Source organism: Mastomys coucha, unplaced genomic scaffold (genome assembly GCF_008632895.1).
Source record: "Mastomys coucha isolate ucsf_1 unplaced genomic scaffold, UCSF_Mcou_1 pScaffold17, whole genome shotgun sequence".
Taxonomy (NCBI): domain Eukaryota; kingdom Metazoa; phylum Chordata; class Mammalia; order Rodentia; family Muridae; genus Mastomys; species Mastomys coucha.
Genome location: NW_022196899.1, coordinates 26,681,538 through 26,698,048, shown reverse-complemented (window position 1 = coordinate 26,698,048; position 16,511 = coordinate 26,681,538). Strand labels below are relative to the sequence as shown.

General features: G+C 41.6%; 1 protein-coding gene across 11 annotated transcripts in view; it reads left to right on the top strand.

Moving 5' to 3' along the window:
• Window positions 1–16,511, top strand: part of Pex5l (peroxisomal biogenesis factor 5 like) — a 201,244-nt gene that overhangs the window by 137,357 nt on the left and 47,376 nt on the right. For 7 of the 11 annotated variants that reach the window (XM_031376588.1, XM_031376594.1, XM_031376592.1 and 4 more), the window contains 4 exons: window positions 125–236; window positions 7,518–7,712; window positions 8,799–8,925; window positions 9,900–9,996. In XM_031376588.1, the coding sequence (XP_031232448.1) occupies window positions 125–236; window positions 7,518–7,712; window positions 8,799–8,925; window positions 9,900–9,996 (531 nt within the window). The remainder of the gene's footprint in view (window positions 1–124; window positions 237–7,517; window positions 7,713–8,798; window positions 8,926–9,899; window positions 9,997–16,511) is intronic. The other 4 variants (XM_031376595.1, XM_031376590.1, XM_031376587.1 and 1 more) reach the window with 1 other exon arrangement.

Sequence of the window (16,511 nt, the reverse complement as noted above, 5' to 3'; positions counted from 1 at the left end):
ATTTATGTTTGTGTTTATTTTAGTAGGCTTGCTTGTCCCCTTGTGTTGCAAGGCTGCATTTTCATTTACATATTTCCATAGTTCAACAGAGAAGCCCTTTGACACCTTGTCCATTTGTTCTCAGCTGGTGAATGAGCAACAAGAAAGCAGACCCCTCCTGAGCCCCTCCATCGACGACTTCCTCTGCGAAACCAAAGCTGAGGCCATTGCAAAGCCAGTGACGTCCAACACAGCTGGTAATTCATTTCTTACTGTGCTCAAGTAAAGTGCATTTTACCTATATATGCAAATATTTTTCCTCCAAGAATCTTGCCAAAGTAGTGGAAGGGTTGCTATATTTATTGATTTGTAGGTGTGGACATTTGCATATTGAAATATACCTGGAGGTCAGAGGACAGCTCATGAGAGATGGTTCCTTTCCACCAAATCGGTCCCAGGGGTGGAACTCAGGTTGTAAGGATTGTTAACAAATACCTTTACCTGCTGAGCCATCTTACCAGCCCCTCCTCGAGGCATTTTAAGTGGAGGATAATGTTTGCAACCAAGTGACTTTGGCGTCTCTACAATTCAGCATAAATTAATAAATGACTTTTGATATACTAAGAAACTATACAGTTTTGCAAGCCTTAAACATACTACTGTTCTCACGTAGGCTCTGGTACATACACTTCTGCATGTCCTCTGTGTATTTCAGAATCCACAATATTATAAGAAGAGCTGCTATATCAGAGTGAAATTTTGCAAATTCAGCTTGACAGTCAAATTATTTTTTGCAAATATTTTGTGAAACAAAAGCCCAACAAAATAAAAATGTGATTGTCCTTCTGAGTATAGTTAAATGGTAATTAAAATATCCTACAGACATGGAATAGTGTAGAGCCATTTAAATGTGTTCCTAGATCTCTTGTATAAATAATCTGAACATTCCGATTCGCACATAAACTTCCTGGAATTAAACATTCTCAACATAACACCCTCATCTGTTCAGGGCTTGGCACATGTAGAAATGTGAGAAATTCGTCAATGTGAGGAATGAGTCCTACCAGCCACTGGCCAGATCTACAGTTCTCCAGCATGCCTCCTTTTCATATCTACCTCACTGGGCCAACATTCACATTCAAAGACATGCTCTTCAAGTAATAAGAAAAGTGTGGTGTTTAAGGATGGGAAATCAGAAATTGTAGTGAATGGGTGGTGCCAACCAATGATCTCTGCCTTTCTCCTTAAAGTAGTCCCACTTTTCCACAGTGGACTCCACTGGCAGGCGACTTACTTTTTCACTACCTGGAATCAAGTGAAGAAAATCAGACGAAGGAAAAAGTGATGTTTTTTTCAGACTGCTGAAACTTACTACAGAAAGAGAGCTCATGGCAGATGGTGGTGGCAGAGGTAGAAGAGTAGATGATCTGAAGGTCTGGGAGATGAAAATTCATGTGTGCTCATCCCAGCTCTGCATCTGGGGCTAGCTTCTGCTTTCCCTCATCTATCTGGTAGCAATAGCTGAGCCTGTGTTTCCTTATCTGATAACAGTACAATCCTTACCTCGGAAAGTACTTGAGAAGATGAATGAATCCATCCAGGGATATGTTGACAATAGCAAACTCTAGCCAGAGAGGTCATCCTGATTGATATCAGGGGACAGCTTCTTGACACCTCCCTCTTTATTGCTTAATGTCACATCCAGGTGATTGCTTTCTAAATCCAGCTGTCACTCGGAGTGCTCGGGAACATTGAATGGTGCTTGCTGCATTTGAAGCAGGACATTGAGTGAATTCAGAGTATCAGATATGATTAGTCCAAACCTCTGAAGCTGGGGCTCAGCCCTGTGAAACTGCAGGGCTATCTCAGAAAACACAGAGCCTTGTGTCTCTCAACTACAGGCAATCACACAAGGGTCAGGGGGGACTAAGGAAGCTCATCCTCACCTTTCAGTCCTCACTGATGAAGAAACTAAAGCACTTAGGAGCAGCCTGCCCTGAGGGCTGGGAAGTGGCTCAGTCAGTGAACACTGGCTGCATAAACATAAGAACCTGAGCTCAATCTCAGAAATCCTGTTAAAAAACTAAAAAGTGGGCATGGAAGCTTATAATCCCAGTGCTGGGGAATGGTAACAGAAGGCAGGGGTGGGGAGGGGTTACTGGCCTGAGACAACAAATGACAAAGTAGTGAACCTCTAAATATCAAATCAAGATGTTGGCCAGACACATCCCCGCAGGTTCTTGGGCAGACAGGTTCTTGATTTTGTTCTAGGGCACTCTAGTCCTTTCTATTGATCCTTTGGTTGTAGCAAGGGTATGACTCCGCCTTTCACATGGTATTGTGTCTGTGCCACAGATCATATTGTATCTGTCTGCACACCTATTTGTATCCAAATCTCCCCTTTACATGAGGATATGTGTCATCCTGGAACGGCATCCTGGTCTCCTCTGGGAGAGCTTCATCTTTAGTCACATTTCCAATAGGGTCACCTTCTGAAGTGTGTGGGCTTCTACCTAGGAACAAGGGGGTGGCACCCCACTCAATCCATAATGTAATATTCTGAATATTTTCTGCCCTACAGTGATTTCTGATCATACTGTGTTAGACACATTGTTTTACAAGCTTGGAACTGTATCTCAAGGCAAAAATCACTATATTTTTTAATTCCTAACGAGTGTAGTTCTTATAAAAATCAATACAGAGTAAATAATGTAAGAAATATTTTTCCAACGTGATGAATTTTTTCTAACAAATTTTTAAAAGAATATATTTTATTGCTTAATAAGAGAAAATAATTATGTACCCATGATTGATTTTTTTTCTGTGTTGGAAATTTAACCCAGGGTCTCATACACACTGAGTATTCACAGCCTTTTTTTTTTCACTTGAAACTCATTCTTACTAAATTGTCCAAGCTGGCCTTGAACTCATTCTGTATCCTAGAAAAATTGTGATTCTCCTACTTCCTAAGTAGCTAAAATTATAGACTGCTGCACCAGACCAAGCAAAACCCTTGACTTTAAAAAAGCAGGTACATCAATATTATATGCAAACTGATAATAATAAATGTCCTGAAAGTCACTGAACAACAGATATTTTAAATGATTATATTGTCATACATGTAGTGTGACAAAGTTTGCAAATCTTGTATAATTTAATAACTCTGACATATGTTAAAGCACAGGACAGACTCTTTGTCAGAAATCAAGAAGAAAAAGAGGTCCTTGCTATGATTTATGAAGCCACATAACAGCAAGACATTGAGTCATTAAACAAACAGTTACTTTGGAAGGAACATTTTTCATAGTTTATAAATTTTTGTTGTTTTTCGAGACAGGGTTTCTTTGTGTAGCCCTGGCTGTTCTGGAACTCACTCTGTAGACCAGGCTGACCTTGAACTCAGAAATCTGCCTGCCTCTGCCTCCCAAGTTCTGGGATTAAAGGTGTGAGCCACCACTGCCAAGCTAGTTTATAATGTTTTATCTCATTTTTTCACTTGGAGTTAATATACCTATGTTTGAAACATCTATACATAAGTGATATAATAAAATATCTTAGCCACAGCATTAACATCAGGCTTACAGGATACATTTTTATGAAACTTACCTAGCCATGAAGCTAATGACATGTCTCAGAAAAGCTTAGAAATCTGGGAAGCAGGGACTGGAAAAATGGCTCAGTTGTTAAAGAACTGACCAGGCAAGCTAGTGTGAAAGCCAGAGTCCAGATCCCTCAGGCATTAGCCTGTAATCCAGTTGAAACAGGGTCTCCAAAACAGGCCAGAAATACTCACTGGGCTGGCAATCTCTAGGCTGCAGAGGCCCTTCCTCAGTGAACAAGGAGGATGAGCAATTGTAGGTTCTCCCTGGTATTAACCTAGGATGTCTACAGACACCCACACATGCAGGCACACACAACACACACATGCAGAACATACATAGACAGCACTTACACACATGCAGAGCATGCATTTACAACATAGAAAGGTACAAGTGGAAATAGAAAAGGAAAAATCCGAGGAGTCAAATCAATGACATATTACAATAAAGAAGAAATGGTTGACTTAATTCTTTTAATAGAGTTTATCTATTTGTAGATATATTTGAAAGTTTCTATGATTACATGTCTTAAGTCATGCATCATCATACATACAGTGTTAATAACAGTATGTCTTCCACCAACTTATCAAAATAAAAATTTTGTGTTTCTTTTGGCAGGATCTCACTATGTGGCCCTGGTTGGGCTGTTACTCGGAGATCTGCCTCTTCCTGCATCCTTAGAGCTAGGATTAAAGTCAGGTGTCATGATACTGACCTCAAACACACTTTCTACTAGATGCTATTCTGTTCTGTTTTGAGAAGCCCTTTCAGGGCTATACATTTTCCTATACATTTGCAGTAGCCTGGAAGAGCCTTCTGGTTTCATAGGCTATCAATTTCAGCTGTCCTCAAGATGGTTAGAAATAACTGTTCTCACATGTATTGCCTGCCATTGTCAGGAAATGTTAGCCAGTGGAATTTAGTCGTCCAAAAAAAAGACAGTTTCCGAAACTACCGAAACGCCTCAAACCTTACAAACTGCCAGAGTTTAAGGGGCAAGGGGAGCTATCATATTAGGAGCTACCTCTGGGCTCAGTTGAAGTCTAGATAGGTTTTAAATAGAATGCCTGTATTTGAGGCTCAATATAAACACCCATTGTATTCGCTTCTTATTGCTGCTGAAACAGGGCACCACAACAACGCAGGTGAAACAGCATGCCTCTGGATTTTAAATTTCTGGAAGTCAGACCCATCAGGGACCCGCTCTTCCTGGGTCATAGACTTACGTTGCCTTGCTTCCTCCCACTTTGAGAATACCTGCAATTGCTGACTTATGCTTCCTTCTTCTGTCATGAAAAGCAGCTTGCATCTCAGATTCATCTTCATAGTCCGTCCCTTCTCAGGCTCTGGCCCTCCTGGATTGTCCCTCTGAGCACACTTGAAAGCAAATGATTGCTGTACTCTTACCTTGAACACAAAAGTTCTGGGACCCAAGCCTTCATGTGTCTAGGAGAGTGTTTTAAACTGGATCAAGGCAGTCAGTGAAGCAGCAGCCCTTCTGGGCTCAGACATGCCTGCTTTGAAACACTTGAGCAGCTGTAAGCCTTCTTCATATGCCTTGACTACTGCACACTCCACACAACAATACACTGTCTCCTCCAGAGGCCTAAGGCTGCCCCAACCATCTCTGCTTTCAAAGTTACCATCCTAAGGGCCTCTTGGCTTCAAAGCCATTCAAGCTCCAAGACACTCTTTCCATTACACGGGCAGTAAGTGGGGCCTTGGTGTATGTCTGGCTCTCGTTTCACATCTACACAGAATATAATGAAGGCATAGAGAACAAACACAGTAAGGGCCCATGATGCTTCAGAGTGGACCATTGTGACTGGCTGGCTTGAATTTTCAGTTCACTCATTCAGAAGCAGATAGAGATTAAATTAAACCCCTGGCTACTACTTTGTAGCAAATGTACTTTGAAAACCCAAGTTCACGACTCCTAGAAAATTTGCTTCTAAGAGAAGTTTAGGGGTAAGAGGCTAATTCTTCATTGTTTGTACAACTGGTAAAAGGGATATTATTTCCATCATGAAGAAGTCTCATTGAGCCTAGACTCTTTGCCACTCCAATAGTGTCTAGAAATTTCATTTAATCACTCAGTAGATAGGAAGTGTGTGCAGCCCTGTCTTGGCTGCCTGCTGTGATCAAATGTGGCTTAGCACGACACTGACTCAGTTCTGGAAACCTCTTGTCGCCCACTTTCTTCCGACTTACAAGCATCCCCTCTCTCCAAGCAGCTCATTGTTGGACAATGGCTCCCATCTTCTCAAGAAAACTCCACTACCGTGAACTGACACCTTCGGACCATTTTAATAAGTTTACTTCATAGAATCCTTTGTGGAAACAAAACCTTTGTCATTCCTTGTTTTATCCTCAGAAACATTTCTTCTTTCTCACTGTGTGTAGATTTGATTGTGGCTTGAAACAGAAAAGGAAAAAGAAAACTAGCAAAGACTAAATAAAAAAGAGGGAATTGTGGAATTGTTGCAGTTTGGTCCCTGAAAAATAGAAGTGTGTGTGTGTGTGTGTGTGTGTGTGTGTGTGTACACTGGGGATAAACCAAGCTGGGCTTGTGAATGCTATGTAAACTATCCCACCACTACACTACCCTGCCCCTGCCTGAAATGGCATTTACTGAGTGAGTAGTTAGCATAAGCTTAGTGTTTTGTGTCCAGTGGATCATTTAATCTTCATCTCACACTTATAAGACAATTGAGTCTCCATTTTCAGATTCAGCAACTGGAGCTCAGGCTTCCCAGGAAATTTAGGTCAAGATACATTAGAAAAGTATGATGGTTAGGGACTCATCCCCCTCACACACCAGAGACTCACCTGGGGATGGCTAGCTCTTGTACATATGCAGGCAGACATACATGACTAAGGAACCTCCCCTTGTGATGTCAATGTAGCTCTGCCAAGGGGGCACCCAAGTGGGAAGCAGATGGAGTGAGGTTGAGCTGCCAGTCACATCCTCACACCCAGAGGACAAGCTGAAAAGTCATGGGACTTGTAATTGGGGGAAGTGCTATAGTGGTTGCCATAGACTGCAGGGGTGAGGGGCTGGTCAACACACTCTTGCCTTTCCCAAGCTGAGGGTAGTCTCCTAGGAAACCATCAGACCAATTGCACATTCAGCCTCTCCAGCCCAAGGTGAGGAAGAGCTGACTCTTCTCTTGGCTTTCTTGTTCTCAGGTAGAGCTAGTCAAATATGAGTTGTCTGTACTCGGAAGAGAATAGGTCACAAAGCTGGCCTTATTAGTTCCAACTTGCCTGGGTTTACATAAGAACATACTCTTATCTCTGCCTTTATTAGAGTATTTAGTACAATAAAATCAGCCCACTGGGAAGCACCAGTGTAGCCATTTTATAGCTGGTTGTCTGGAATTACAATTGGCATATTAAATATCAAGGCATTAGTATGTGATCCTGTTCATCAGTAAGATCCAAATGCATTGCTGACCTAATCCATCCTATTAACACAGGGGCTACATGAGCCCAAGTGACACACTTATACTTTGAAAAAAATACTGGGGTCTGGAAAGGTACCTCAACAGTGAAGTAGTTGGCTTGTTAGGACAAAGCTCTGGGTTCCATCCCCAGAAACCATGTTTAAAGAAAGAAAAGTAGAAGAGTGGACATGGTGGTGTGACCCTAGCCCTGGGAAGTCAGGGATAGGCACGTCTTTGGGGGCTCAAAGGCCAGGCAGGTGAAGCTACTTGTGAAGTTCCAGGACAGTGGAGACTTCATCTAAAAAACAAATTGGACAGCACCTAAGCACAACACCTAAGGTTGTCCTCTGACATTCACATACAGGATAAGTCCCCACCCACACCCTGGATCATGCATACACACATACATACACATGCATACAAAAACAAATGAATGCATAATGATAACCACAGGAAGTAAATGGCTTCTCTTGCCTTCTTCTGTGTCCCATAGTGTTGACCACTGGCTTGGATCTCCTTGACCTGAGTGAACCCATCTCTCAAACCCAAACCAAAGCCAAGAAATCTGAGTCCTCATCAAAGAGCTCATCCCTCAAGAAGAAAGCTGACGGCTCTGACCTCATCAGTGCAGATGCTGAGCAGAGAGCACAGGCTCTCCGAGGGCCGGAGACATCATCGTTAGACTTAGGTAAGGCAAGGGTTTGCAGCAGCTATGACTTAACCTTGTCTTGTTGGTTCTGATATGATGGGCAAGTTCACAGATGACTTTAAAACAGTGAACATATGAGCAGGAAAGATAAAGCTCTTTAGAGAAACTGGGAAGAGTATAGCATCTTTTGTGCTTAGATGAGTAGCCATGAGAGCTCGGCCTCATGAAACAAGTATTAATTCATTCAGTTATGTGTTCCTCCCAATGGACTGAGCTTGTGATGGGTGCCAGGCATCTCTCTGGGCCTGGGAGCTAAAGTTAGAGAAAAGTGTACATTTTACTTTCTAGGAATTCTCAGTTTAGCACAAGTGAGAAACAAGGGAGACAAATAAAAGCTGAGTGGGACTTGGGGACATTCAGACAAAACATTCCTAAGATAACGTCCAAGATGGTGATGACAGCCATCGAGACTCTTCACTGTCAGCTTGCAATATCCAGGAACAGCACCTCACCACTTACATGTTTTTCGTCGTCATTACAACTCCAAAATACATGAAAACCAGGCTTTAAAATTTAACTTGTCCAAGATCTCACAGCTAGTAACAGAATGAGCTAGAAATGTGGACCTGACCCTAGTTAACTTCAGAGCTCAAATTTTTATCTACATACTCCACATCTCCTTAAGAAAGGACAATTTGCTTCTCAGTCCATGCAACCAGACAAATCAAGTAAATGTACGTGTGTGTGTGTGTGTGTGTGTGTGTGTGTGTGTGTGTGTGTTCATATGCCTATGTGTGCATGTGCGTGCACGTGTGTGTGAAAAGCATCTATGTGTCAGGTAAATGCATATAGATTCATAAAACTATGAAGTCTTGAAGTTGATTTTACTTGATTGCTTCAACTGTAAAAGGAATTCAACTTATCTTAATAAATCTTAATAAGTCTTGTTTTTATTTAGCTGCATGTGGTTCATTTCAGTCTCGTGTGCCCTTAAGAAGGTAAATCATAGCCTTGGGTCTTGCACACATGGACTGAGTATAGTTTGCCTGAAATCTCGATCTTAATCAATCTCTTTTTTTTCTTTGCTTGGTCCTGGGCTTTCTCCTCCACTTTCTTCTTCCTTAGTAGATATTCAAACACAACTGGAAAAATGGGATGATGTCAAGTTTCACGGTGACCGAACAAGCAAGGGGCATCTCATGGCAGAGAGGAAATCATGCTCTTCTAGAACCGGATCCAAAGAGCTTCTGTGGTAAGATGTCCTGACACCAGTGAGCAGCACCATAAACCTGCTGTATGGTATTCTTGTCATGTCTGAAAATAACCAGTGAGCTCAGTTAATCCAGATACCTAAGGAATCTGGATTAAAATAGATGTCTAGATTAAAATAGAATAATAATCTTCTGTATGCCATCATTTTGACAAATCACTTTGACAAATTGTGAAAAAGAAAAGAAAGCTTAGTCATAAAGGATTTGAGGAAGAAGAGGTCCTGGTTTGATAATTTTAATAATTATGTAGCTAAGTATGCAACTAAGCTATTAATAAACAAATGTGTGTGTGTATATATGGGGGGTATTTATCTTATGTGTCATTGCAGCAGTGGTGGTCATGTTGCTGGTTGCACAGCTTTCTTGCTCTTTCAACTATCCATTGCCATTCACTATAGTAATTACAGATGAATCATGGACACGCAGGAACGAATGTGGCCATTTGACTCTTACCAGGTATATTTCTGGTAGAATACTTAGTTACTCTCCTGTTGCTAATCTGATGTGGACAATTCCTGGACTGAAGGTTCCCTTTCCCCAGGTGACTCTAGTTTGTATCAAATTAAGAAAAAGTAAACAGGACACCATGTTTTTAAAGATTTGAATAAGGTAGCCTCCTGTTTCTGTCCCTCCCCTTTGCCCTCATACAAATCCCATATTGTGACAATCCAGACCCATAGACCTTTTGAACTGACTCCAACAAGAACAGAACACTTTTTTCAAAATATTAAATTTCCTATATAGGAAAAAAAGTGTCACATTCATTTCCTCTTTGCCCATAAATCAACTGGTTTCTAAATTACAAAGAAAAAAGTTATAGCTATCAGGTTGTTTAGATTCTGGAAGTGGCAATTACAGAGGAGGAAACTTACAGAAATTTGTTTCTGGTTCCTGGCTGGGCTCCTGGCTGGGCTTGTTCTCAGTGTGCATGAGTGTCCTCCATGTCTCCTTGCAGGTCCTCAGAACATAGATCTCAGCCAGAGCTGAGTACCGGGAAAAGTGCCCTCAACTCCGAGTCGGCTTCCGAGTTGGAACTTGTGGCTCCAGCACAGGTAATGAAAGTGAATCTCAGGAAACCTGCCTACTCTAGTAAGAACTGCACCGTAAATATTTTACTTGAATTTTGCACAGAAAGTTTAAAGTGTTTTTCCAAACTTTGCATTGCAATATGTGTTCTCACCCCATAGCTGTCTCGGTGCTTAGAATAACTGATTGTATACACTTCCATGTATTTGGCTGGGAAATGTGTTAATGAATTCACTGTGTTCTTAGCACATTTTCCCTGTGCTGCCATTGACTGTCCCATTTATTTGGCAATACAAAAATCTGTTCTAGTCCAGTATTAGCTCTACTTATGTAAAAGAACACAAAGAAGAGGAAACAACATGCTAAGTGTTCATTCACATCTTTGCCCTGAGGAGTAAGAGAATATACCCAGGATTCTGCCACATTAAAATAAATTGTATACCAAGGATTGTATTATTCCAGCACCAGCAGTAATGACAGCCATAATGAGAGCTACCACTGAGAGTGACCAGGAGGGAGAGCCATAGAGACTTACTGGGTGCTTTTCCTGTGTTATACCTAAACACGCGGTAATCCTGTGTATTTGTAGAAATTTTAATTCCAATTCATTGTTTCTACCCCACCTTTGACCTAAATTTAGTTTCCAGATAAAAGACACTCCAACTTTTATTATTTACAATATGCCCTAAACAGCACAAGAGCTGGGCAGATTTTCTACCCTTTATTCTGTTAGAATCTGCTTTTCTGTCAATAATCCCAAGTTATTACTTACTATGCTTCATCTGGGCTGTTCTTAACTCCAATTGGCTAGCCCTCAGGGCCATGTTTTCTTAACTCTTCTAACCCATGGTGGATACTTCTTCTCCTCCTTCTCCTTCTCCTTCTCCTTCTCCTTCTCCTTCTCCTCCTCCTCTTTCTTCTCTCCCTCCTCCTCTTCCTCCTCCTCCTTCTTCTTTCTCCTCCTCCTTCTCTTCCCCCTCCTCCTCCTCCTCCTTTTTTTCCTCCTCCTCCTCACTTTCTTCTCTCCTCATGGTTCTCCTACTACCCCCAAATGAGGAACCCTAAACCCTGCCATGTCTATCTGCCTAGCTATTGGCTATCCACATCTTTATTCACCAATCAAAAATAACTTGTGGGCAAGGTTACACTGTGTCACTTGGGTCTACATTTGGACTCTCTCTTTTCTGGGGCAACCAGATCTTGGGGGCCTGTACTTAGCATTACAATACACAGCAATAGACCAAACCTCAACACATGTGCATTACTGTAAACTTCATTGTAAAGATATTTCTCACAGGAGCCTGTGAGACCCAGTAAACTCAACCATCTCTTGCTGGGGTACCATAGCAAAAAGAAGTAGAATGTGAATCCTGTCTGTCCACACTGCTTGGTCCTGGGCTTCACTATCAATATTTACCCCTCTCACAGTGCTGAAATGGCAATCTCTAACTTTCTGTCCCTGGGACATGTTTTAAGGCCTTGCCCTTCAATCACAAAAATCTCTTAAGAACTATGTGTGCATATTCCTGTCTTCTACAATCCAACAGCACTGAGACTAAATATGGAAAGAAATAAGTAAAAGAAATATTCTGCCTCAGCACATGTTGTGAGCCACAGGAGATATAGAGATGGGAAGTGAGCTAGGGGAATGATTGGGGCTGTATATGTTGGAAATGTTGGTGTCTTAGTAGGGTATTACTGCTATGAACAGACACCATGACCAAGGCAACTCTTTTAAGGACAACATTTAATTAGTGCTATCCTACTGGTTTAGAGGTTCCATCCATTATCATCAAGGCAGCGTTTAGGCAGGCCTGGTGTAGAAAATGCTGAGCATTGTACATCTTGTTCTGAAGGCAAACAGGAGAAGACTAACTTCCAGGCAGCTAGGATGAGGGTCTTAAAGCCCATGCCCAGAGTGGCACACTTCCTCCAAATAGTGCCACACCCTAAGGCAGGCATATTCAAAGCACCACAGTTGGTATCAGAACTTTTAAAAGCACACTAGAATCCATGCAGCCTGCCATTGCTCCTAGTGTCTAATTCCAAGTTGGGACAGAAAACAGACAGATGTGGAATGAAAGCAAGAAGAGAGTTCTGGGGAGATGGCTCATAGGAACGCTTGTTTTGTAAGCATGAGAAGCCAAGTTCCATGTGAAATAGTGGGCATGCTGGGACAGGCTCAGCAATCCTTGCATAGAGGAGGTGGAAGCAGGAGAATCCTTGGTTGGTAAACCTTGCCTAGTTGACAAGTAGCAGACCAAATGAGAGACCTTGTCTCAGAGACCAAGGTGGAGGGGGCATGAGGCATAATGAAAGCAAGAAACTTGACAGTGACCTCTAGCCTGTATGTACTGTTGGACACACTACTCATTATGGCATGGCCTCTTCGTGTAGACACAGTAGAATTGTAACAAATATAGAACAAAATTTCATCTAAAGACTAATTCACAAATCATTCAGATAAGCCATGAGGAGCACTGACCCAGCAGGAAGAACACACAATGCTCTTGCAGAGGACCTAAGTTTGGTTCCAGCACCCATGTTGAACAGCTCATGACAGCCTGTAAGAGGGATTTGACTCCCTCTTCTGGCCCCACAGCCACCCCCACAGTTAGTATTATTGTTGACTATAAGAGTTTCTAATATAAACTTGAGTTGATCCTGACAAAAGGCAGAGCAAGGCAAGCTCCTCATGGCCCAGGAATTGGTGAAATGGAAAGATGTTTGTGGACCCACAACTAGAAAGTGGCAGAGAGAAGGACCTAGAGAGCCAATGGCAACTGGGCTCTTGGAACTTCATAAGCCACCAGCAGTCCCCCTACATATTCATCACCCTCGGGAGCAAGGACATGACTGTTCCCAGACCACAGCTGGACATCCAGTCCACTCACTTTCTGAACACATCTCATTTTAACAAATTGCAACTGTAGTGTGAAAAAAAGAATTTTTAGTGCTCACTTTAAATGTATCTTCTTAAGAGAAAAATGACAGCAGCCATTAGAAAAACAGTGTCCATAAGAGCATGAGCAAGCTCCACTCAGCTCAAGTAATTGGTGCTGTTTCATGTTTCATCCGCTGCCATCTCTAGAACAGTGAGACACAGGGATGAAGCATTTATTTGTTTTGAAGCAGGGAGAAACTTGGCACAGGTGGGCCATTCTACAACAAGCTGGGCCAGAGGAACAGCTGGGGCCCACAGTTGCCATAGAAACCCACAATGCATTTATCTTATTATCCCAATGACTACTAGTCTCCTGCTGGTCTGTTAATTCCATCCCACCACACTGTCCTGCTTACCCTATCCAAACATAATATACTTGGAAAATTGTTTTTGAGCTTCATCATGTTGTCTTCCAAAATACCCCTTCCAATTCACCGGTGAGAGCTCTCTGCCAAGGTGACTCTCAAGAGAGTCCTCTGAGATGCTGAACTATCTGTAAGAGGTTACCTCTTCCATTACTTTTTGAAACATTGTATGTTTACTTATCAAAACTTGCCTTTAAAAAGTCATACTCTCCTGGATTTCATTCCAATCCATAGCTATGTAAGAAAATGTTCATGAAATGCAGGCTTAATGTTGTACCCAAAACACAGAGTCTCTGAAACTATCCAGGAAGAAAACAGACAGATGTGTTATGAAAGCAAGAAGAGAGATCTGGGGAGATGGCTCATAGGAACACTTGTTTTATAAGCATGAGAAGCCGAGTTCCATGTGAAATAGTGGGCATGCTGGCACAGGCTAGCAATCCTTGCATATGGAAGCAGGAGAATCCCTGGTTGGTCAACCTTGCCTAGTTGACAAGTAGCAGACCAAATGAGAGACCTTGTCTCAGAGACCAAGGTGGAGGGGGCATGAGGCATTAATGAAAGCAAGAAACTTGACAGTGACCTCTAGCCTGCACACACACAGAAAGATGTATGTACTGTTAGACACACTACTCATCAAGGCATGACCTCTTCATGTAGACACAGTAGAATTGTAACAAATATAGAACAAAATTTCATCTAAAGACTAGTTCACAAATCATTCAGACAAGCCATTCTGACTCACCAGAGCCTGCCCCACACTCACTCAGATGGCTCACAGGAAACCAGGAAAATGGTTTCCTCTCCCTCGAGCCAGTGTAAATTATCCTAGGCAGTGACTCAACAGATAGGGAGCTATCTACAAACCTCATTTTAAAGTCATTTTTCAGAATCACAAAGAAAATGGGAACAGATAATATGAAAACTTTACATTTTTTCATTTTCTTTTCAAGATGGGGAGAAGAGAAAGTTTGGTGTACTATCAAATGGTGCATTGAACACAAAACTCAGAGAAGAGAAGGATTGCAGTGAATTATGTAATCACTGTGCACTTAAGGACAAGGGCTCTTGACACTTAACCCAAACTATATAATTGTCATTCTATGAACTGAACTGTTTAAAGACACCATACAATCTGGAAAAAAATATTTTAAAAAAAAGTTTGACGAGCTGAAGAAAATGCAAAAAGAAAGGGTGCAAAATTCAGTTTTCCCATCTGGGTAATGTGTCACTGGCTGAGGCAAAGGGAGAGAATATAGCTTCTTCTGCAGACGTCATGATCCAAACATCTCCTTCCAAGTTTGCACCCTGGAAGCTCCAAGACCAAGACAGGCTCAGAATCTCAAACATGAGCAGGTGCTCCAGATGCAGACCATAGTTATACAACTCACAGTGACCCACAATTCATCACTACCCTTCAGTGTTTCTCATGTGCTATGTGAAATGGCCACTGTAACCTTAGGTTTGTATATTATTTCTTCTTTACATTAACAAACAAAGGCTGTTTCTTCTAAGAGTTGCACATCTAACTCCATTAAAATCCATTAAAATCTGTGAAGTCCTTGTTCGTAACCACAGAGGATCCCCTGGTATCAGCCACCCTGTGTTGTTCACCTGAGAGAACTCATAAGGCATTGGTACTCTTATTGCAAAGCCCAATTATTACTTAATTCTGTTGAATGAAGATGAGTTGGGCAATGTTCAAGAATGTCTGCTACTCTCCCATAGAAACTTCATAAAACAATTAGAATTTTTATACAATTTATTCTGTATATAATTTACTCTCTTCCTGTATTTATCGTAGATCTTTACTTTTAGAAAAACTGCTAGCATCCATGTCATTTCACTAAATATGCTTGGGAATCTACTGTCCTTTCAGGCATAAGTGAGGCAGTAAGCAACACACAAAGGTTAGGTTCCAAGATACATTTAGAGGAATCCAAGTTGGCATACCACAGACTCTGCACACCTGTCTTATTGAAGGACTACTCACTATAGCCAAGTTACAGAATCACCTGGATATCCATCAGCAAACAAGTAAGGAAAATGTGATACATAAACCACCAAGGAAAGTGACATTCTGGCATCTGCAGGAAAATCAAAAGAACTGGAGCCATTGTGTTAAGTGAAATAAGCCAGACTCAGAAAGACACTCATATTTTCTTCTCTCATGTGCAGAAGCTAAACTAAATCTAGAATAAAGGTTTGAAAGAAGAAGGGGAACTCTTAGGGGAAAGAACTGAGTGTAGTGGTGTGTGGCAGGTGAAAACAGCACCAAGGAGTTGGAGAGTGAACAAAATCAAATGGTGTAGGTGCTGGAGAGATGGCTCTGCAGCAGCAAGTGTGCAGTGCTCTCGAAGAAGATGGAAGCTTGGTTCCCAACACCCATGCTGAGAAGCTCACACCCACCTGCAACTCCAGCTGTAAGCCTCTGGGCACCATGTTACCTGGATTCACACACATACAGTCACAAACACACACACACACACACACACACACACACTCCACTTATAACTAAAATAAATATATTTAAAATTTACACAATACACACATATAAATGAGAATGTCATGAAAAAGCCCACTCTTTCATACAATGAATATACACTGATAAAATAGGAGTGTACTCAAAGAAGTATTAGGCCTCTATGTCTCAGGAAAATAATCCAACCCAATGCTCGCCATTCGGCCCATCAGGATTGTATGTAATCTCTTTCCTCTCCATGTCATGTACAATGAGCTGTCAACAGGGTGGAAAGGAAGAAAGCTGGAAGAGAAGAGAAGAGAAGAGAAGAGAAGAGAAGAGAAGAGAAGGAAGCAAAGATGCCAGAGAAGAATGAGGAAGTAAAAGAAAGAAACAAAAACATTTTCAACATAAGAAATCAGCACAGCAGGAAATTCTCAGCAAGTTCTTGTCACATGAATAAATAAGAAACCCTAACAAGAGGGGGACACAGATTTAACAACAAAGAGGATCTTGTGAACAATTAAAACGGAACCATGCATACTTTCCTTCTGGATCATTTTTAAGTGGTTTCAGTAGTAGTTTCTCAGTGTGTCTAAGAATATGCTAGCCACCTCTTTTCAAAATCAGCCTTTTTCTGATGTTCGGCTCAGGTTTTCATAGCACAAGGGATACAGTGGCCATGTGCTACCTACCACACCCTAAGGAAAGGAATTTTCCTTTGCACAGGATGGATAGCTTTTGTATGTGCACCCCACATGACAAATGTCT